At 37.6% G+C, this 22,430-nt stretch overlaps 1 protein-coding gene across 2 annotated transcripts in view; it reads left to right on the top strand.

The window, feature by feature from the left end:
- Positions 1–22,430, top strand: part of Avl9 (AVL9 cell migration associated) — a 52,820-nt gene that overhangs the window by 16,678 nt on the left and 13,712 nt on the right. For both annotated transcript variants that reach the window (XM_021657869.2, XM_021657868.2), the window contains 6 exons: positions 1,039–1,077; positions 5,618–5,687; positions 6,350–6,888; positions 16,895–17,029; positions 19,302–19,521; positions 22,001–22,118. In XM_021657869.2, coding sequence (XP_021513544.1) covers positions 1,039–1,077; positions 5,618–5,687; positions 6,350–6,888; positions 16,895–17,029; positions 19,302–19,521; positions 22,001–22,118 — 1,121 coding nt within the window. The remainder of the gene's footprint in view (positions 1–1,038; positions 1,078–5,617; positions 5,688–6,349; positions 6,889–16,894; positions 17,030–19,301; positions 19,522–22,000; positions 22,119–22,430) is intronic.

Below are 22,430 nucleotides of genomic sequence, written 5' to 3'. Positions count from 1 at the left end.
GGTAGCATCTCAATCAGCTGACGGCATAATTCTGGTTTTGCTCTTCTAAGACAGCTTCTTAGCTGTACAAACCTGGAGGCGTCAGGAGTTTGTGTGTGGTAAAAGTCTGGGAGTACCTCTTGCTCAATAGGGTTTGCTTTGGATTTCTTTATTCTGCAATCTTAGCAATTTCACTTAGTATGGGTTGAAAGAAATGTGTTTCTGTGAAAGTAGAACTTTTTTCTACATAAATTAATTTTTCTTTTGTTGTGGTTTTTGGTGCTGGAGATTATGATCTTTATTGTCAAAGCGTAAGTTGTTGAGGACATACCACGGTAGTCACTTATCTACCAAACCTTATTAAATACCATGTCAGTGTCATGTATTCTAAGCTAGCCTTGAACTCACTGTGTAGCTAAGGATGACCTTGAATTTCTCATCCTCCCCATCCACCTCTGAGTACTGCAATTACAAGTGTGCACCACCATGCCTTGCTTACATGATTCTGGGAATCTGAACACCAGGCTGTCATGTATACGGTAGGCAAGAACATTACCAACTGAGCCGCTTCCTATTCTCAAATCTCAGCTTTTTCAGAAGCCTGAAATTTTTACAGCAGAGATAACACTACTTCTTCCAAAAATAAGACTATTCCAGTTAAAGGTTAAATGATTCACATTTTTAGAGGACATAGGTAATGCTTAATTTCAAGCTTGTAGTTTTTCATATATCTCAAGTACTATAATCATTTAATATTCTATAACATGATTATATTTGAGAAAAGACAATAAATGATTAATAGAGTTAAGTTCTTGGTTTTCTTATTTGTTTGTTTATGTTTTGTTTTGTTTGGTTGGTTGTTTTTTTTTTTTTTTTTTCTTGGTTTTTCAAGACAGGCTTTCTCTGTGTAGCCTAGGCTCACTCTGTAGAACAGGCTGGCCCCAAATTCACAGAGATCCACCTGCCTTTTGCCTCCCCAAGTGCTAGAATTACAGGTGTATGCCACCATGCCCAGCCCAAGTTCGTATTTCAACACTGCATTTCTTTTTCTTTCTGCAGGTCTTGATCCTGTTTAAGCTAATTCTTCTTGAAAAAAAGGTGAGATATAAAGGAAGAACAGATGTTTTATCTTTTATTGGTATTTTTTTTACATATTATGTAACATGGAATTTAATTATTATGACATTTTGTCTATCAAATAAAGCAATTATTTATTTATTTATTTTTTAAAACTATTTTAGGCATACAAATTTCTTTGCTCTTTCTGGAGGCATTTTGAGAATATATTCAATTACACCATCACCATAAGAAGTTTAAACTAATTAAATAGAAGTGTTCATTCACTCAGACTTCAGCATTGATGGTTGACTTGGTGCTTCCAGGGTATTGTGACCTCAGGTTTTCTCTTTGTCCTACAGTCTAGCTAGTTTTACTTAGAGCTGATCGCTCTTGTATGCATTAAACTGCCAACAGTAATTTGGCTATTTGCTTCCTCAGACACAGTACCCCTTCCCAAATCATTGATTATGAATTTGTTCCTTCATGGTGGTTTTCCTTCTTGCCTGAGGGCTATCGCCTTGCAGCCCACAATGGAAGTGTATCTGGCTTTAGGGAATCACACACCCCAGGAACCAGCATGGAGCTAATTCAACTTTAATTCCAGAGAACAATGTCTATATACTCATTGGTTGGTGGATGAGGGTCTCTAAGGATAGGTGTACATAATTGGTTGGAAAGAGGCACTTCAAGGATACTATTATATCCTATCATATGAATGGAATCACAGTACCTAATTATCATGTAAGCCCAGGGAGGAGAGAGCTAGCGGGGGGTGCTGTAGGAGGTCACATATCAAATATGGTTAGGGGCACTGTGTCTAAAGCACTCTCCAGATGAAGTCAGGCAGAGAGCAAGAGGCCCTGCTAGAAAGAGGGACTCCTGCACTTTCACCGAGCTCAAAATGGCTGGAAGGACAAAGAAAACTGCAACCTCAAACAGCAGGTTCATTTAGGCCCATCAGGCAACATGCCCACTAAATTCAGAATTGTTACCCAAAGTCTGCCTACATGAATTGACTTAAATTTCTATTCCACACCACTCTGTACTGCACAGAGATCGGATTGCCAAATACACACACACAAACACACACACACACACACACACACACACCTGGTCATTGTAGACTTCAGGTCAACAAACTAGGTCTCATAGCCTATTTTAGCTTACCACTTTCTTTTATAGAAGTTTGTTGTTTTTAAGAAATATTTTATTTGCATTTATGTGTGTGTACGTGTCTGTGTGTGGGTTTGTGCACTTGTAAACAGGTACCTACAGAAGCCAGAAACAGGACATCAGATACTCAGTAGTTGTGGTTACAGGTTACCTAATGTGAGTGTTAGGAATTGAACTCAGAGTCAGATCTTTTGCAAGAGCTGCAGTTGTTAACTATTGAGCCATGATAAGAGTTTTATTGGTGGGCTGGAGAGATGGCTCAGAGGTTAAGAAAATTGGCTGTTCTTCCAAAGGTATTGAATTCAATTCCCAGCAACCACATGGTGGCTCATAACTATCTCTAATGAGATCTGGTGCCCTCTTCTGGCCTGCAGACACATGTGCAGGCAGTATAGTGTGTAAATAAATCTAAAAATTAAAAAAAAGTTTTATTGGACAACAGGCATACCTACTATTTGCTTATTGTTTGTAGCTGTTTTCACCTTGTAGGAGCAGAGTTGAGTAGTTGTGAGAGACTGTATGGCCCACAAAGCAAATGTGTCTGACCCTTTATAAAAAAAAGTTTGCTAAAATTATGGTTTAGACTAATCAGAAGCTAATTCTGAAATACAGCTAGTTTTGTATCTTATATTAACTGTTCAGTGCAACTAAAGTAGAGGGATGTTGAGGGACCAGCCATGTACTGTGTTTGTTATAGCTCATTACTTTAAGCCAATTATTCCTTGCTCCAATAATTCTCTTGTAACGGATTTTTTTTCCTGAATTAATTCGAGTTGCATTCAACACTACCTGAAAGAGTCTCTCACAGAATCATTTAAAATTAGTTATAAATTATTAACCAACTATTTTGTATATTGCATGTAACTCCAAGCAATAAAAATATCCAATTACATTTTATTGTCAAGATGTTTCATGGCACATTAGGCTAAAAGTTATCTATCAAGCCTGTGATCCAGTTTTTAAAATTAATTTTTATCTAATGAGTATTAAGTGTTTTGCCTGTATGTATGCATATGCACTTCATGCACACATGTGTGCCTGATGCCCTCAGAAGACAGAAGAAGGCTTCAGATCCCCTGCAACTGGAGTTACATATGGTTGTGAACTGCTGTGTGCATGCTGGGAACTGAACCTGAGTCATCTGCAAAAGCAGTGAGTGTTCTTAATCACTGAGCCATTTCTCCAGCTTCTGTGATCTCCATTTCATAAACAAATACAGGTTCACTGAAACAAGGCTGGATAACAATCTACAATCTATTTTCAAGTTTCCCTAGATGTTATAATCTTCTTTTCTTTTTTCCTTTTTTGGACAGGATCTCTAATGTGAGAATTGAAATTTTATAATCCTGCCTCTAACCTCTGAATCTTGGGATTACAAGCATACATTACTAGTTCTAGTTATAATAATGTCCTTGGTAGCTTATTGCTTTTTCTTTCAACCTTAACATTTTAATTTGATTTGTTCAGAAGTAATGTAATTATAGTACACTATGTGAAATAAACAATTTTTGTGTCACTGGAAAAGATAAGTGTCATTGTGGGGCCTTAGGGAGAGTAGAATTTTATTTTAAATAGGATGTTAGGGGTTAGGGAAATGACATAGTCAGTAAAGTGTTTGTGATTCAAGCATAAACATCTGAGTTCAGATCTCCAGCACCTGTGTGAAAAGCTGACACAGTAGACTGCTCCTGTCATCTTTGCACTGGAAAAGTGGAGACTAAAGCCCTCCGTGGCTTGCTGACTAAACCTTCTAGCCAGTTGACTAAACCTTCTAGCCAGTCCTTAGTTCCAGATTCACTGAGAGACGTTGTCTTAAAAAGTAGTAAGGTGGAGAAGCAATTGGAAAAGATGCCTGATGTCTCACTCTAGTCTACACACACATTTAGATATGTGCGCTTAAAAACATAAACATAAAGCTAGGCATGGTGGCACACACTTTAATACCAGCACTCAAGGAGGCAGAGGCAGGCAGAACAATGTGTGAGCCAAGGCTATACAGGGAAACCCTGTCTCAGAGAAAACAAATAAACATGAACATAAAATAATAAATAATACAATTTTATTTTAATAAAGATTAAAATCCCAGGCATAGGACCTGGAATTAGATGGCTCAGCAGTTAAGAATACTGGCTATTCTTCCAAAGTCACTGGGTTTGATTCTCAATACCCACATAGTACCTCTTAACCATCTGTAACTCCAGTACCCAGGGTATCTGATGCTGATGTCTTTTTCTGGCCTTTCTGAAAGCACCAGCCATACACATTGCTCAAAGACGTACATGCAGGCAAAACACACATAAAGTAAAATTTAATTTTTAAAAATTCTGATGATCTGTTAAAAAAAGAAAAGGAAAAAAAAAAAAGAAACCTAGATGTAGTATCACAGGCTTATAATCTCAGCTCTTGAGAAGCTAAGGCAGGAGAAGTGTGACAGGTTCCAGACCAGCCTGGGCTATGGAGTAAATACCTGGCACTCACAGTCTAAATTTTATTTCTATTGCACTTTAGCCTTTGCATTTATTTCTCTAATAACTCTGGCCTATCCCATCAGTCTATTAGTAATTTTGGCACTTTTTAATTGATCTATGTATATATGTCTGTGTGGGTCTATGTGAATACAATTGGCACTTTTTAAAAGAATATAGTCAAGTATTACAGAATGAAATGTGTGATTGTTTTCTTGTGATTAGTTTCATATTAAACATTTTTATCAAGACATTGCAGCAGTGATGATGTGACCTCAGAATATGCTAAAACAGTACTGTTCTTAGTAATATGCAGTTTGATCATTTGGTTAAAGGTGACACACCACCTTAACCAATAATTTGTGAAACCATAAATCTAACATGTGAATATTCTGTTGCCCAACAGTCTACTGTGGTAACTTAGTGTCTGTTGTCAATGTTTTTTAAATTATATTAATTTTTTTATTTATTAAAACCTTACTATAAAGAACTTGAAACTTAAAAAAAATCATGAAATTAACCAGACACAAAGTTGTGTGTGTGCGTGCACACACGCGCTCCCATGGCGTGTGCATTCGTTTGTGTTCGCACCATGTTTGCAATCTCACAGTCACCACAGCATATGTGTAAAGGTTAGAGGACAATTTTTTGAGGCAGTTTTTTCTCCTTTAACTATGTAGAACATTCACATTAGTCTGAGGTCATCCAGCTTGGCAGGTACTTTGATCATTTGAATCATCGCTAGACCTCGTTGGCAAATTGTGCTTGAACTGTGGTGGGTGGGAAAGCTGATTTTGTTGTTGTTTTAAATCATGACTCATGGTTTTTTGTTTGTTTTGTTTTGTTTTTAAGAATTATACTCTTAGGCAAAGAATCCTTCCCTTATATATTATTACAGTCTTGTGAATTTTCTAATTTAATTTCATTTGAATCCATTTCAGGTTCTTTTTTACATTTCTCCAGTGAATAGATTGGTGGGTGCACTAATGACTGTGTTATCCCTTTTTCCAGGTAAGAGGATAGCCATAGCTTCTTTTGTTTAATGTTCTTGGAATTTAGACTTTTAGTAATAAAATTATACAAAAATAAACTATTAGGTTTAACATTTCCTGTTTCAGTTTTCTTTTTGGCAAAAGTTATTTTTTTTCTTACACTGTGGTTCTCTTTCCTTATTTTATTTTGATTTTTAACATTTATTGTGTATAGAGGGCAGTGCAAGTCATAGCATGCTGATGGTCAGAGAACAACCTGTAAGAGTGTTCCTTCCACGTGTGTGTTGTGGTATTGAACTCAGGTCTGTCTTTAGGCTTGGCAGCAAGCACCTTTGCACATCTTGTCAGCTACCATCTTTCTCTCTCTCTTTATTTATTTATTTTTGGTTTTTAGAGATAGGGCTTCTCTATGTAGCCCTGGCTCTCCTGGAACTCACTTTGTAGACCAGACTGGCCTCAAGTCTGCCTGCCTCTGCCGTCCAAATCCTGTGATTAATTCATTTACTGCCATACCCAGCTTTCCCATCCTGTTCCTTTATTTTAATAGAAATTTTCATTAAACAGGTGCAAATATAACTTTAAAAAAATTATAGGAAATTTCTACTATATAAAACAGAATAGACACCTTTTATTTTCTTTTATATTACAAGCCAAGCTGTTATTCGATATTTTGTATTTTAGGCATGATTGAGCATGGCCTTAGTGACTGTTCTCAATATAGACCCCGAAAGAGTATGTCTGAAGATGCTGGGCTTCAAGAAAGTAATCTCCATGCAGATGATTTTATTTCTGAGTCTACTTCTGACATTTCGAGTGCCAGCTTAGAAACTGTCACAAAAATCATGGCAGGAAACTATGGAGGAGACATTGTCCTCCAGTCGGAGAAGCCTTGCTTCCAAGTAGAAGATAACAACAACAAAGGACAAGAACCCAGTGATACTGGCCGATATTTGAAACTTCCACCTCGTCCATCTCCAGAGTCCTCAGAAAGTGACTGGGAAACTTTGGATCCTAGTGTCCTAGAGGATGCCAACTTGAAAGAAAGGGAACAGATGGGGTCAGACCAGACAAATTTATTTCAAAAAGACTCTGTACCCTCAGACAGTCCTCCAATTACTGTACAGCCTCAAGCTAATACCAGGCAGGTGGTCCTTATACCAGGGCTCATTTCTGGTTTGGAAGAAGATCAATACGGCATGCCTCTGGCCATCTTTACAAAGGTAAAATGCAGTATCCTTTATTGAGGATATTAATTGTAACTTTGAATATTTGAACACATATTGAGGATATTAATTGTAACTGTTTGAAGACATTTTTGGGGTCTGAAATTTGTCCTTGAAAACTAAAAAAAAAAAAAATACATAATGAATAGTGCTCTTAAATCTATGACCATATTAAGAAAATTATGGGGAAACAACTCAGGAGGTTTTAGGTGGAAAGAGTTTTTTGAACTCCAATAGGTAATGAGGCCAGCAATCACTGAAATAGGTCTGTTTTTTTTTTTTGTTTGTTTGTTTGTTTTTGTTTTTTGTTTGTTTGCTTGTTTTTTAATTATTCAGACTTCTCTTTGAAAACAGTGAACTGAAGTCCATTAACAAGAAGCCTAGGGCTGGAGAGATGGCTCAGTGGTTAAGAGCACTGTTTGCTCTTCCAGAGGTCCTGAGTTCAATTCCCAGCAACCACATGGTGGCTCACAACCATCTATAAAGTGATCTAGTGCCCTTGTCTGTCACTTATATACATAAAATAAATAAATAAATCTTTAAAAAAAAAAAAAAAAAAAAGAAGCCTAGACAATCCTGACTGGACTTAAACTATCTATTAAAATATTGTCCTTATATTGTGTAGTCCCAACTAGGTAGGAGACTAGGCAGGAAACTCACTTGAACCTGTAAGTTCAAGGTCAGCCTACACAACAGAGAAAGACTGTTTTAGAAAAAAAATAGTATAATTCTAAGGACTTGCATTTTAATACAAAAAAAATTGTTTAAATGTATAACGTTGTTAGTATACATATTATATGCTATAATTATATGCTGAAACTACTTATTTAATCATTTTATGACAATTCATTCAGTACAGGTATCATGATATATACTTATAATACTAGGAGGATTCCAAGCTGTAGTACAGCTTGGGGTACATAGCAAGATTCTAGCTAATAATAAAAACAAACAAACAAACAAACAAAAAAACACCCAAAAGTGTAACTTTGAAACAGCTAAGCACTATGTAATAAATCAAATTGAGTCTGATTCAAATTATGTCAGAGGATATCTTTTTGGGGGTGGGGAGGGTTCTAAAGGTTTTTCTGTGTAGCCCTGGCTGTACTAGAACTCACCCTATACCAGGTTATCCACCTGCCTCTACTTCTTGAGTGCTGCAATTAAAGGCATACAGAAACTACCCAGCTAGTATATCATATTTTAACATCAGTGATACATAAAGATGGTTCAGTAAACCAGTAACAATGATATCAAGATACATTCTGGGGCTGCTTCGTTTGAAATGTTTTTGGTTTTGTTTTTAAATTATTCAGGAAAAAGTTTCATTGTTATTTGTGAATTATTTTTCAGAATGGAACAGAAAAGGTTTCATTTTTATTTTTTACTCTTTATATATTTATTGTCCTTTATGGTAGGTGTCATCTTCAAAGGACAAATATGACTTCCAGGTAATTAAAGCAAAGTCTTATTTGTCTGTATACATTATCCATGTTTTATACATGAAGTAAAAGTTCATATAGAAAAGAAAGAAGGATGGGTATAGTGATTTGAATGAAAATCAACCCCAGGATTCTCTGGTATTTGAACATTTGGTTCCCTGGTGGCAGTTCTGTTTGAGGAAGTTTAGGTGGTGAAGCTTTGCTGGAGGAAGTATGTAAATGGGGGTGAGCTTTGAAATTAAAAGTCTCAGACCATTTACAGCTATCTCTGACTCTGTCTCTGTCTTTCTCTTTATTTTCCATGGAATATGTGAGCTTTCAGTTTCTTGCTCCAGCCACCTGCTTTAGTCATGGTGTTTTATATAACAGAAAAGTTGTCCAAGCAACTTGCCTGGGGCTAATTTTAAAGAAATAAATTAATTTCTTTGACAAGACAATTTCAAGGCAACATAGTATTGAATCGGGCATGATTGTTAGTGATAACTCTTACTCAGATCTGCAATTAAATTAAAAAAATGTACATTTTAAAGAGAACCAAGAAGCTAATTGATGGAGACAAAGCTTGTGCTGAAAGAGTTAAGGAACTTAATGCCATTAAGGAGAGGCCAGCTATAAAGGAAAGGGTGCCCTTGGGACAAGACAAACAGCTAAGCTTCTGACTTGTGAAAAAGAACCTAAAGCCTTTCCTGCTTTTCAAAAACTCTGCTCCTAATATAATTAGGGGGCGAGGGTCCATGCCAAGCTGGTAGTCAAACTTGGTAGTGATGTTCATGGGGTGCTAACTTTATAGATATGAAGGATACAAGAGTGAAGGGTCATGGTTTCTTCCTCTGTCTTCAAAGAGGTTTTGTGGCCTGCATGAGGCTGTTGAAGTGGAGTCTGATTATGCCAGAGCCATAGGATATCTGCCAAGAGTGAGCTGCATACAGGGAGTAGAACCAGCCCAGAGAGATGTATGTTACCAGTAGCAAAACTGTAGATGCAGAGTTATCTAAGTCCTTTGAACTTGAAATCTGCAACATCAGAAAAAGAACTTCAGGATTTGGAGTTTGCCCTCCTGAGTTTCAGTCTTGATTTGGACTTGTATTTCCTAACTATGCCTCCCTTTCCTCCCTTTTGGAATAGCAATGTATATTCTGTGACAAAATATGTCAAAAGTATGAAATTTGTGTTTTGACTTTATAAGTGGTTAAGAGATTCCCTTCAGATCTTTCTTACAAGAGACCTTAGATTTTTAAATAATGTTGAGACATTAAAAGACTATGGGGACTTTTAAAATTGGAATGCATTTTTGCATTATGATATGGCTGTGAGCCCATGGGAGCCAGAGAGTTGCAGTGTAGTGTTTTGAACAAAAAATGCTCTCCATAGTCTCAGGTATTTGAATGCTTATCCCCAGTCAGTGGTACCGCCTAGTGGAGGTTTAGGTAGTGTAGCCTGATTGGAGGAAATACGTCACTTGGGGCAGGTTTTTAGAGTAAAAGCCTCACATCATGGCAGTTTGTTCTTTCTGCTTGCCATGAAGATCTGTGCTCTCAGCTTCCTGCTCTTACCAGAAGGCCTGCCATGTACTGTCATGCCTCCCCACCATAATGGATACCCATCTGAAGTCTCTATGGACTCCAGTCTGAACCTTAAACCTTTTACTCTTCCTTTCATGAGTTGCCTTGCATGGCAACACAAAAGTAACACAGTGGGTACTTGACTTGAACATTTATGTCTTCCTGTGTTGTATATTTCCTGGAAAATCTGAGTTATTCAGCATCCTTAAAAAGCTTGCATTGAATCAATATTGCAGAATTAACAGAGAATGCCATTTTTACTCATTCTGTGGCCTCTCCTGGATTCTGAAATTATCCTAATTGGTTATTGACTAAGATAATTAACTTAAAACTGAAATCTGATGATCTTGGGAGAAAATTCATGTCTCACAAATTACTAAGTTCAACAAGTAGCCATAAATTGTGTTTTGTTTAAAAAATGATGAGTATGTATGTGTAGATCAAAGGGGACTGTGGACGTGTTATCTCTGACCTATGGTCCCCACAGATGAAGCTCAGTTTATCAAGCCAGGCAGCAGATACCTTTAACTGATGAGCCATCTCCCCAGCTCCACAAATTATAACCTTAATTTTTATGAGTGTTTTGCCTACATGTACTAGTTGGTTTTTGTCAACTTTAAAAACACCTAGATATATCTGGGATGAGGGAATCTTAACTGAAAGATAAGATTGGCCTGTTGACAAGTCTGAAGAGCATGTTCTTGATAAATGATGGATGTGGCCAACCCACTTGGGGTGGTGCCACCATTGTGCAGTGGTTAGGGTTCTCTTAGAAAGTAGGCTGGACAAGCCGTAAGGAACAAGTTGGTAAGCAGCATTCTTCCATGGCTTTTGCTTCAGTCCCTGCCTCCAGGTTCTTGCCCTGACTTCCCGCAGTGATGGATTGTGACCTTAGAGTTGTAAGGCGAAATGAACTCAAGTTGCTATAGAAACCCTAATTAATACAGACATTGTTAGGAGGTTCATGGGATTTTGCTGTGACAGACCTGTCCATGTTCTGGGGAGAAACAGGACTTTGGAACTTTGGTCTAGAAAAGCCTTTGAGTATTCAGATGCTAATGAGCTGTTATGGGAACTTAGAAAATGATAATGAGAGAAATGAAAGCTTCTTGGGCAAGTTTGAAGAAGAGTTCCTTAAAGACTGTCATGGCCATTTGTTATTTTGAGTTAAGATATGTAGATGTGTTCAACTGGGGTTAAGAATCTGCTACAAGTAAAAAAGAAATCAGAACCACTAAGTGGTTTGCTGGGACCATAGATAGTGGTCAGCTGGAGCTAAAGAATCAACTGTGATTAGAAAGAGAACAACATTTAAAGCTGGGCGTAATTGTACACACCTTTAGTCCCTTGATTAAAGAGGTAGGCAGGTCTCTAAATTGGCATGGTTCCAGTATAGCCTGGGCTGTTTCATAAAGAAACCTTAAAAAGTCTGTTTTCTCTGGGTCAGCACACAAGCTGGGGTCCAGAGGGGTTCAAGATGTCTTCATTGTGCTGGCCACTGAACTTGGTAAGTGTAAAAGTCTCCTAGGTGGTACTGGTTTTGAAAGCATGAAGAGGACATGGAGAGTAACTCAGGCTTGGCATGGTGAAAAGCCACTGGTGACTGTGTAGCCACTGGTGAATGTGCAGCCTCAGGTAAAGAAGCCACAGGGTTGAAGAGGTTATGGAAAGAAGTTGAGAGTTAGCATCATATGGTAGTGTCAGAGCCCCTGAAGAAAACCCAAGAGGGGCTGTTGGTGAAGGTGCAATCCATTTGCACCACGATACCGGCATTTTGGAGATTCCAGTAACGTGATGAGCATCAAAGACAGCTGTGGAGAGGAGCATTTGTGAGCCTGTGGAACATACAGTGTATGCTTCTGATGGCAGAGCCATCTTTTGTATTACACTCCATAACAGTAGCAAAATTACACTTAAAAAGTAGCAACGAAATAATTTTATGTTTGAAGATCACCACATGAGAACTATATTAGGAAGCATTACAAAGGTTGAGAACCACTGTTTTAGAGAGACTGAATTTTTTTTTATCTTCTTTTAAAATTCTTTATTAATTACACTTTACTCACTTTGTATCCCTCCTGTGGTACCCTCCCTCCTCCCGTCCCAATCCCTCCCTTCCTCCACCGTCTGCATGCATGCCCCTCCCCAAGTCCACTGATAGGGGAGGTCCTTTTTTCCTTCTTTCTGATACTAGTCAATTAGGTCTCATCAGGAGTGGCTGCATTGTCTTCTTCTGTGGCCTGGTAATGCTGCTTCCCCATCAGGAGGAGGTAATTAAAGAGCAGGCTAATCAGTTCATGTCAGAGACAGTCCCTGTTCCTATTACAATGGAACCCACTTGGATACTGAACTGCCTGTGCAGGAGTCTTAGGTTATCTCCATGCATAGTCCTTGGTTGGAGTATCAGTCTCAGGAAAGACCCCTGTGCTCAGATTCTTTGGTTCTGTTGCTCTCTTTGTGGCGTTCCTGTCCTCTCCAGGTCTGTTTCCCACTTCTTTCCTAAGATTCCCTGCACTCTGCCCAAAGGTTGCCCATAAGTCTCAGCATCTGCATTGATAGTCTGCAAGGCAGAGCCTTTCAGAGGTCCTCTGTGTCAGGCTCCTGATTTGTTCCCTCTTTTCTCCTTCTTCTGATGTCCATCCTCTTTCCCTTTCTGGATAGGAATTGAGCATTTTAGCAAGAGTCCTCCCTCTTGATTAGTTTCTTTAGATGTACAGATTTTAGGTTTATCCTATATTATATGAGTATTATATGAGAGAGACTGAATTTTTAAAAAGATGTTAGACTTTTAAAGAAAACCTGGAATTTTAAAGTATTGAGATATTCTAAAGACTGAAGAACTTTTGAAATTATTGTTTAGATTATGATTTTTAATATATAGGATGGACCAAGAAAGGAAAGGTTATGATTAATGAGTGATATGTTTGTGTGAAGTTGACATACCTAGACATACCTGGAAGAGGAAAAAAATTTTTTTTCTTTCTCAAGATGGGTTTCCCTGTGTAGCCTTAGCTGTCCTGGAATTCACTCTGTAGACCACACTGGCCCAGAACTCAACAGAGATATACCTGCCTCTGCCTCCATGTGTGCTAGGACCACAGGTGTGTACCACAGTGCCTGGCTGGGACATTTTCTTGATTAAACATTGATGTGGGAAAGCCCAGCCCCCCTATGGTTGGTACCAGACCTGGGCAGGTGGTTTTGGATTATATAAGATGAAGCTGAGCAAGCCATGGGGAACAAAGCAGTAACATTCCCCCATAGTTTCTGCCTTAACTTTACTCATTGATGGATTGTGACCTGACAGCTTTAAGGTGAAAGAAACCCTTTCCTCTGACTTGCTTTAAAGGTCATGGTATATTATCACATCAATAGAAACCATAACTAAGAAAATATATGTACATGAGCCATGTGTACCTGTGTCCAGGGAGTACCAGATCTCTGGAAAGTGGAATGACAGAGAGTTGTGACCCACCATTTCTGTGCTGGGAACCAGACCCAGGTCCTCTGCAAAGCATCAACTGCTGTTAGCCACTGTACTGTCCCTCCAACCCCAAATTGTGAAATTTCCTAACTGTCATTTCTGCGTCTTTCAGAGCATTGTTTATCAGAAGGCAAATGAACTGAAAAAGAATTTTGCTTTTGAGTATCAGGTTACTCAAAGTGATCTGAATCTTTTCAGTAAAGATTATCCATGTTAGTGATTAGATTAATGTGCTTTATGCCAGTACTATGTGATAGGCTTACCACTGTTACTATAATAAATACATCATTTTTCTTCTTGTTTTTATGTTTTATTGTTTGTTGAGTAAAACCCAATGTTGCTTTATCGTACTTCTAAGTATTAATACAGATCCTTTTGGTCAGTAATTTTGGAAGATGTTTTAAAACCAAATTGTCTTTAAGCTCTCTTCCTCCTGGAGTTCTTTTGCTTTAAGATTTATTTTTATCTTATATGTATAAAGTTTTGCCTGCACGTATATGTATGCATACATTGCCTGCTCAGGTCAGAAGAGGACTTTTTGTCACCTGAAGTTCAGGTGACATAAGGCTGTGAGCCATTTTGCGGTTGCTGCTAATAGCCTGTGCTTTGTTGTTTTTGCTTTTGTTTTGTTTTGTTTGAGATGTGGTTTTTCTGTGTTGCCCTGGCCATCCTGGAACTCACTCTATAGACCATGCTGGCCACAAACTCAAGAGATCCTCCTGTCTCTGCCTCCCAAGTGCTAGAATTAAAAGTGTGTGCTCTTAACCTCTTAGCCAGTTACCCAGCTCTTAGTATTTAAACTTGCATAAGGATGATGCCATGTCAGCCTGATAGACCAGATTTACTCTGTAAGCACTAGAGGTAATAGATTGTCAAATGTTTGTATGATGTTTTCCCGAGAGCTGATTTAAGAAATACACAAAAGTAACAGAAAGGCTGAGAAAATGATGAGTTTAGAAGCTATCAGGATACCCATGAAGTAATAGGAAGTAAATTGCGGGGACCAACTAGAAAAATTTAAAACAAATCATGAACTCATGCTCTGCTGCCCTGCTACTGAAGGAGCAGAGAACACTGAAAGGAGTAGGAGTGAGAGAGACTGAAAAAGAAAGAAATATTTTGGGCTGTGACAATCCAGTACTGAGGGCTTTCCTTCCTTTCCTCCCTGATTTTGTACTGGAATTGTGCACACTGGCATAGTTAATGTTGGGCTGGCTAGAAATGACTGGGATCCCTTTCTATTTAATTTCATGTGTCACCTTTCATCTCCAGTTACAAGTCATTTAGTAAAATGAGTTGTTGTACAATAAAAACTGTGATAAGTTTTTTTTCATAGCTAGGCACGGTGTTGCACTCCTTTAACCCCTGCACTCAGTGAGGCAGAGGCAGGTAGATCTCTGAGAGTTTGAGCCCAGTCTGATCTAGGACAGAGTTCCCTGTATCCAAAACAAAACAAAACAAAACAAAACAAAACAAAAGATTCTTCATTTTGATTTCTGTATGTCAATTTGAAAGAACATTTTTAAAAATGAAATTTAGTTACTGCAGCCATGTATGGTGTCATATGACTGTGACACAGCATGGTAGCTGAAGCATAAAGATCCTGAGTTTGAGGCCAGCCCAAGATACATAGGCAGATCCTGTTTCAGAAAATAAAAGCAAATGCACTTAACTTTTCAGCTTGTAATTGAATATATAGAATATTTTTTTTAATGTTTGGCTATTTGAAGAGATGAATAATTATATTATTCTACCCTACTTTTGTTTAATTCATTCATCCACTGGTCATGGCCTCCAACTCTTAGGTATTATGAATACTTTTGAGAATATGAATATGCAAATATCTCAGTGATGCTTGCTTGGGATTTTTATTTTTTATAATTTGTGTATTAGTGTATGTTAATCATACATGATAATTGTTCTGTTTCTTTGTCTTGCTTTATCACTGTATGCTGTCATTTCAAATTTGAGTATTAGTTGTCCTAGATAATTGAAAGCCAGGAATAGGTTTAAATGTGAAATTTGCTTCTGCTTTTTGGGAAAAAGAAAAAAGAAAAACAAAAACAAAACAACCTATATTCTTCAGCAAAACTGTATTCTACCACCTTCCAAACATTTTAGATCACTTGAATGTCATGAAAAGAAAAATGACACCACATTAAAGCTATTTTGAACAGATGTATCAATATGTAATATTATTTCCTCATAGCTCAATAGTAAAAATGCTCAGCGCACCTGCAATAAAACTATCAATGCACTGAAGATGTAGAATGTATGCCTGGCATGTGCACAATGCTGCATTCAATCTCTAGAGCCAAAAAGAAATATTTCCTAATCCGTCCCTTCTACCCATTTGCCTTCTCTAATGGCTTTGAACATTACTAGCATAGTATTTCCTTCTGGCCGTGTCTTATAGCATAAGGAAATGCATAGTTTTTCTCTGCCCCTTTTACACAATTGATAGCAGTCTGTGCCCATCTTTTTCTACCCCTTGATCACTTTTACATAACATTCCTGAGAGTTGAACTTCATCACTTTTTATAGTTTTAGAATGTTTTCATCATATGAATAGAAATTTATCTACTACTCTCTTCATGCAGCTTACAATGAAAAGTGCTGTATTAAAAATATATCAACACATCTGTTATGTCTGCAGGATACATTTAGCTAAACTACTGGGCAGAAGGATGTATGTGTTTTTTCAAGACAAAGTTCTTTGTACATGGCCCAGTTAAATTATTCACAGAAAAGGACATAGAAACTGTTGCTGAAAGATTCTGCATAAGAATCTTAGAAGTTTTCTGTAAGTGTGATGATTTACATACAACCCGAGGCTACAAACAGGATCAGAGGTTCAGCAGCTCTGCCCTGCCTTCATACACAAGTCAATACCACTGACCACGCCTTTTGGTCACCACAGCTTGCTTTTGCTTGATTGGTTTGCAGACTTAAATGCCTGCTGAGAGTTAGTGATTCAACTATAATTTTAAGACAGTGATATTTCAGATAGAAAGTAAATAGACACTACCAGTGTAACTTTGTCTTAACTACTTTGTAGCAAATATTTTGACATTTTTATGTGATTCTAACAATGGGAGAGTAAACTGCATGCTTTGCTATCCTCACTGCATGTTGATGGTTGTGTGCAGCTACATGCTTTAATATTCTTAACTGCTTCCTTTTAGACAACATACTTTTGTGGATGTAATGTTTTTAATTTCATAAATTTAAAAATCAGACTTTAAGTTGAACCAAGAATGAAGTGATCAAGTAAGACAGCCTTGCAGAGGTTTGACCATTCTTGAAGAAAATTAGCTAATCAGTGACTGGACCATTAGCAGTCAAGGCAAGACATTCCTCTGTGAATATTATTTTAGTGAGTCAAAGATTAACTGGGCAGGCAGGAAAGAATGCATATTTCTTTCACTCTCTGTTCTTTTTGCTTTTAGCTTGTAAAGACAAGTAGCTGTTTTTTTCACTTTTCTGTTACTTTCTGTTGCTCTTGTAATCCATAGGGATATTTGTGTTTGCCTTACATGGCATTGCAGCAGCATCATCTTCTCTCTGATGTCACTGTTCGAGGATTTGTGGCTGGAGCTACTAACATCCTTTTTCGACAACAGAAGCACCTCAGTGATGCCATTGTGGAAGTACGTTTATGTCTGATTGTATGAACTTGGCCTGCTGGTTCACTTATTCCTTAGGAACAGCAAAAATAAGAAAAATAATGTTTACTATATTCCAGTCATTTTAATTATATATATATAAAATATATATATATATATATTTTGATTGTTTGTTTGTTTTTTTGAGACAGGCTCTCTATATAGCCCTGGCTTTCCTGGAACTTAATCTGTAGACCAGTTTGGCCAGAGATATGTCTGCCTCTGCCTCCCAAGTGTTGGGATTAAAGGCATACCTTACTATGCCCACTTACTTGATATATATTAGCTGATCTGATTTTTTCTAACAGACCTATGATAGGTATTAGCTACATTTTGCATATACATAAGCTAAAGAATATAAGTCAAGTGATTTTCCCATTATCAAACAACTGGTAAATGCTGACTAAACCAGTCCTCATAATGTGGATTTTTTTTTCAGAATAATTTAAATACATATCTTGCTTAGTAGATATTCTATACCTTAACAATATATTTTAAATTTTTTTAAGTTTTTTTTTAAGACTTATTTACTATGTTATATACAGATCTCATTCTAGATGGTTGTGAGCCACCATGTGGTTGGTGGGAATTGAACTCAGGACCTCTAGAAGAACAGCCAGTACTCTTAACCTGAGCCATCTTTCCAGCCCCCTATATTTAAAATTTTTAATTATTCATTTAATTTCACAATTGAAAAATGTTGGGGGAGATTTTTAACTGCACTAAGTTTTTTATAACTACTAACAGAAAGTTAGTGATTTATGGGAAAATGATTGAAATATAACACATGAAAAATCCAAGATTCAAAATTATATTTATTATTATCCCCAATTTAAGTGAGGAAAAATATATATACCAGATAGGAAGGTACAGGTGGGAAAACCACAGAGTGCTTTAACATTTAGAAGTTGTTTGATAGATGTTTTATTATTTCATTCTTGAGTTTAAAGGTAGAGCAGTTGCTAAGTATGTGTAAGGGCCTAAGTTTAGCCAACAGCAGCTAAAGAACAAAATAAAACCTTGAAAGTTAAGAATTTTTTGTACATAAAATATTACAGAATTAAAAATATTTTGGAGTATGTATAGCCTCCAAATAGAAAAATTTGAAGGAATTATAACTGTTCTTTTCTGTGTTAACGCAAGGGCAAGTTTCATTGTCTGTGTTAACGCAAGGGCAAGTTTCATTGTATGTATCTATACTTCCCAAAGTATTTATACTGCCAAATATTTTTAATTTTATTTATTTATTTAATAATTTATTTAATTTTATATACATTGGTGTGAGGTTGTCAGATACCCTGGAACTAGAGTCACCAACAGTTGTGAGCTGCCATGTGGGTGCTGGGAATTGAACTGAGGTCCTCTGGAAGAACAGCCAGTGTTTGCAACGACTGAGCCATCTCTCCAGCCCTATTTTTTTAATATATATATATATATATAAATTACGGTTTATTTACTTTGTATCCCTGCTATAGCCCCCTCCCTCATATCCTCTCATGCCCCTCCCTCAGCCCACTGGTAGGGGAGGTCCTCCTCCCCTTCCATCTGACCCTAGCCTGTCAGTTCTCATCCGGACCTGCTTCATTGTCTTCCTCTGTAGCCTGGTAAGGCTGCTCCCTCATTAGGGGGAGGTGATCAAAAAGCCAGCCACAGAGTTCATATCAGAGACAGCCCCTGTTCCCCTTACTAGGGTACTCAGTCGGAGACTGAGGTGCCAACTACCAAATATTTTTAAAAGCAGGAATTACTTTTATAGTTCAAAGTCATAGTCTTAGTTGCATATATTTTTTCCCTTCAAGTCATTCTTTTTTTTAAAGACTTATTTATATGTGTTCTTATTTTCCTTGAATGTATGTATGTGTGTGCTATGTGCACACGTGGTACTCATGGAGGTCAGAAGAGGGTGTCAGATGCCCTGGAACTGATGTTATACATGGATACAAAGAACCATGTAGGGCTGTTAACCAAACCCAGGTCCTCTCCAGGAGTGACAAGTGCTCCTAACCACTGATTGAGTCAACTATCTTCTACTACGTGTATTTTCTAAAATTAGAGAAGGCATTTTTTTCATAAAAATAAAGGATATTGAAATATCAGTGTAAAAGCCTGCTCTTTCTTAGACTCCTCTTTTGAGAATAGTGTTACTCATATTTTTTTTTTATTTCCAGCTTCAATTCCCCAATAGTTCTTTTTAAAAATGTGCCACGGATATTTGTGTGAGTGTACAACTCTGACTTGTACCTGGGTACTTTTCTAGGTAGAAGAAGCGTTGATCCAGATCCATGATCCAGAACTTAGGAAGCTGCTTAACCCAACCACTGCAGACCTAAGGTTTGCAGATTACCTAGTGAGGCACGTGACTGAGAACCGGGATGATGTGTTCCTGGATGGCACAGGCTGGGAGGGAGGTGACGAGTGGATCCGGGCTCAGTTTGCAGTCTACATCCACGCTCTGCTGGCTGCTACACTGCAGTTAGGTAAGAAGCACTCAGCCACATCTCCTCTTATAAATTTTCATGTTCTTATGCATATGGAGGTTTGAGCTGTGTAAGAAAGAAGTATTCATTGTAGAAAATCACCTATTACTCATACAGACATAATGACTCTTTGACATTTTGAATACTTTATATTTTCCCAAACTTTTTTCTCTATGTATGTTTTGGACTTTGGTTTTATGGTTTGGGGTAGTCTTTACAAAAGTGAGTGTATTTAAGCATGCTTTCTGACCATTACTTTTTTCTTTATGGTAGAAATATGAGCATACGTTACGACAATACTGATTGTTTTCACTTTAGCTTGGCTGCTGATTATTTTGCATCACAGGAAATGCCAATATTTGGTAACTGTTTATAAATATTGCTTACGTATTTTCAAGTTATCTAAAGAGAAAAATTTAAAGGAATCATTGCAAAGCATATTCTGGATAATTAAACCTTCAAAGTTTTATGCCATTCTGAAATATGATACTTTTTCATTCCTAATTAAAAGAACTTCATTCTACTTAGAAAACAATATGAACTACAAGTGGAGCTTTGCAGTGAGGTTTTCTGCCTTGGAACTCTGGCAAATACTTGTAGACTTGCAGCAAAAGTAGATTTCAGAATATTTTTCATTGTCACTACTGAAAACTTTCCTTGCTTTTTTTAATAGCAATGAAATATATGCAGCATGACGTTTACCTTCTCATAATACTCTGTAAAAGTACATGTCCACGGTATCATGAAACATATTTGCATTGTTGTGTCCACAGGGCTTCTAAATCATTTCTACCATTGCCACCTGCTAGGGTAGTTTTAAGTCCAGGTTTCAAGGATGTTCTTCATTTTAAGAAAAACTAATGATCAAGTCCTCATTTATTATTAGTTGGGTATTTTTAAACGTCTGTCACCTCTACAAATATTGCAGCAAAGGCATCAAAATTAAATCTTGTAATCCAAATTTACTTACTAATCTAGAAAAGAGGCCCAGATATCTACCAGTTATTTGGCCTCATGAGTAGTCAAGTTTGTTTGTTTGGTTTTTTTGAGGCAGGGTTTCTCTGTGTAGCCCTGGCTGTCCCGAAACTCACTCTGTGGAGCAGGCTGGCTTTAAACTCAGAGATCTGCCTGCCTTTGCCTATGGAGTAGTTCTGAGATTAAAGGCATATATTCTTTATTGTCTGGCATTCAACTTTTTTAAAATTAAAAAAAAAATTAATACATGCAAGGTCTGTTTGAACACTTTATAGCTAGTAATTACTTATGGCCTTAAAAATAATCCCAGAAGCCAGACATGATGATACATGCCTGTAAGCACAGCACGCAGGAAAGCAGAGACCTTCCTGTGAGTTTGAGGTCGGCCTGGTCTACAAAGCAAGTCCAGGAGAGCCAAGGCTACACTGAGAAATCCTCTCATGGGGGATATATCATATATATATATCCATCCCAGAAACTTCCATTTATAGAATGCAGAATGAGGAAAAAAGACTCCATAACTTGGACATTCACTTGGTTGAGAGGCTGCATCAGTCTGGCTCAAGCCCACTCGTAAGCATGATCAGGAGAGAGGGAGCTGCAGGAATATATTGAGGAAACATACTTTTATGCTGTAGATGAAACTGTGTGTCTCCTAGTCCTTTCCTGGCAGTAAAAGCTACTTGGATTTTACCTTCAAAGCAAACAACATAGTCAGACATAGCCTCAGCACCTGCCTGGACAGAAAGAAGCCAAGACAGAAGCTTTACAAGACTTCAAAACCAGCCTGAGTACATAGCAAGACCTGTGTCAAAACAAAATAGCAAACCTGCATGTGTGATAAAGGCAAGGCAGTAGCTACTTAAATCAGTTCTCCAGACCTTTTCTGTCTTTCCAAGCCCAATAAATGCTCATTGACACTTCCCCGTGGTATGGATGAAGCCAAGAGTGACTTAGTGTGAATGTGAAAACCCTGTGATGCTTTAAGCATTTTGACGGTACAATGCTTAGATATTTAAGGATGAAGCACCAAAGAGTCTAAACAAAACATTTTAAAACATGGGTAAAAAAGCAGTTTACCTGCTTTTTCTTAACCTCATTTGATATTTGTGAAGATATTCTAACTGCCCTATCATATGCTTAAAGCCAGGGTGTCTTCTTACCATGAAGTCTGAAGTTTTTGTTCAGTAAGTGGTATGATTCTCATAGTGGTAAGGAAAGCACGGAAGCGTTTTGGTGTTTTAGAAAGCATGGGGAAATGTGTGGCTCAGTCATCTTATTTTCAGTTAAGAAAATGAAGTTCTGAGTGACCAGGTATTTGCCAAAGACTATATAGGTTCTTAACAGGATTTCTGGAACTAGACCCAAGTGTGCTGACATCTGTAGGTTGTGTCTCCACAATATGAGTGTATGATTTAAAACTATCTTTCACCCTGTATGGTTATTAATATTCATACCTGGATGGCGTGATCCAGCAACATTTTTCCAACCATTTACTTGGCAGATAATGAAAAGATGTTATCAGACTACGGAACAACGTTTGTTGCTGCCTGGAAGAATACTCACAACTACAGAGTATGGAATAGCAATAAGCACCCAGCGCTTTCAGAAATCAATCCAAAGTAAGCTCGTCCTCTAGGCTGATGTGGTGGAGATTGGTTGCTTTACAAAGTCTCTGCTATTGAGACAGTCTTGCTGTATAACCCTGCCTCACCTGTCACTCACCTTGTAGACCAGGATGGCCTCAAACTGAGAGCCACCTGCCTCTGCCTTCCCAGTACTCAGATTAAAGGTGCTTACTACCACTTCTAGCTAAAGTGCTATTTTTAATAATATGACCATACATTGGCTATTTTCATTGTACTTTGAACTTTTATTTTTTAGTGAAAAATGGACAAAGTCAACTTTGCATTCAGCACCATGTTATTTATGGG

This window comes from Meriones unguiculatus, chromosome 3 (genome assembly GCF_030254825.1).
Source record: "Meriones unguiculatus strain TT.TT164.6M chromosome 3, Bangor_MerUng_6.1, whole genome shotgun sequence".
NCBI lineage: Eukaryota > Metazoa > Chordata > Mammalia > Rodentia > Muridae > Meriones > Meriones unguiculatus.
The sequence above is the reverse complement of the archived record's forward strand: the minus strand, read 5'-3'. Positions and strand labels throughout refer to the sequence as shown.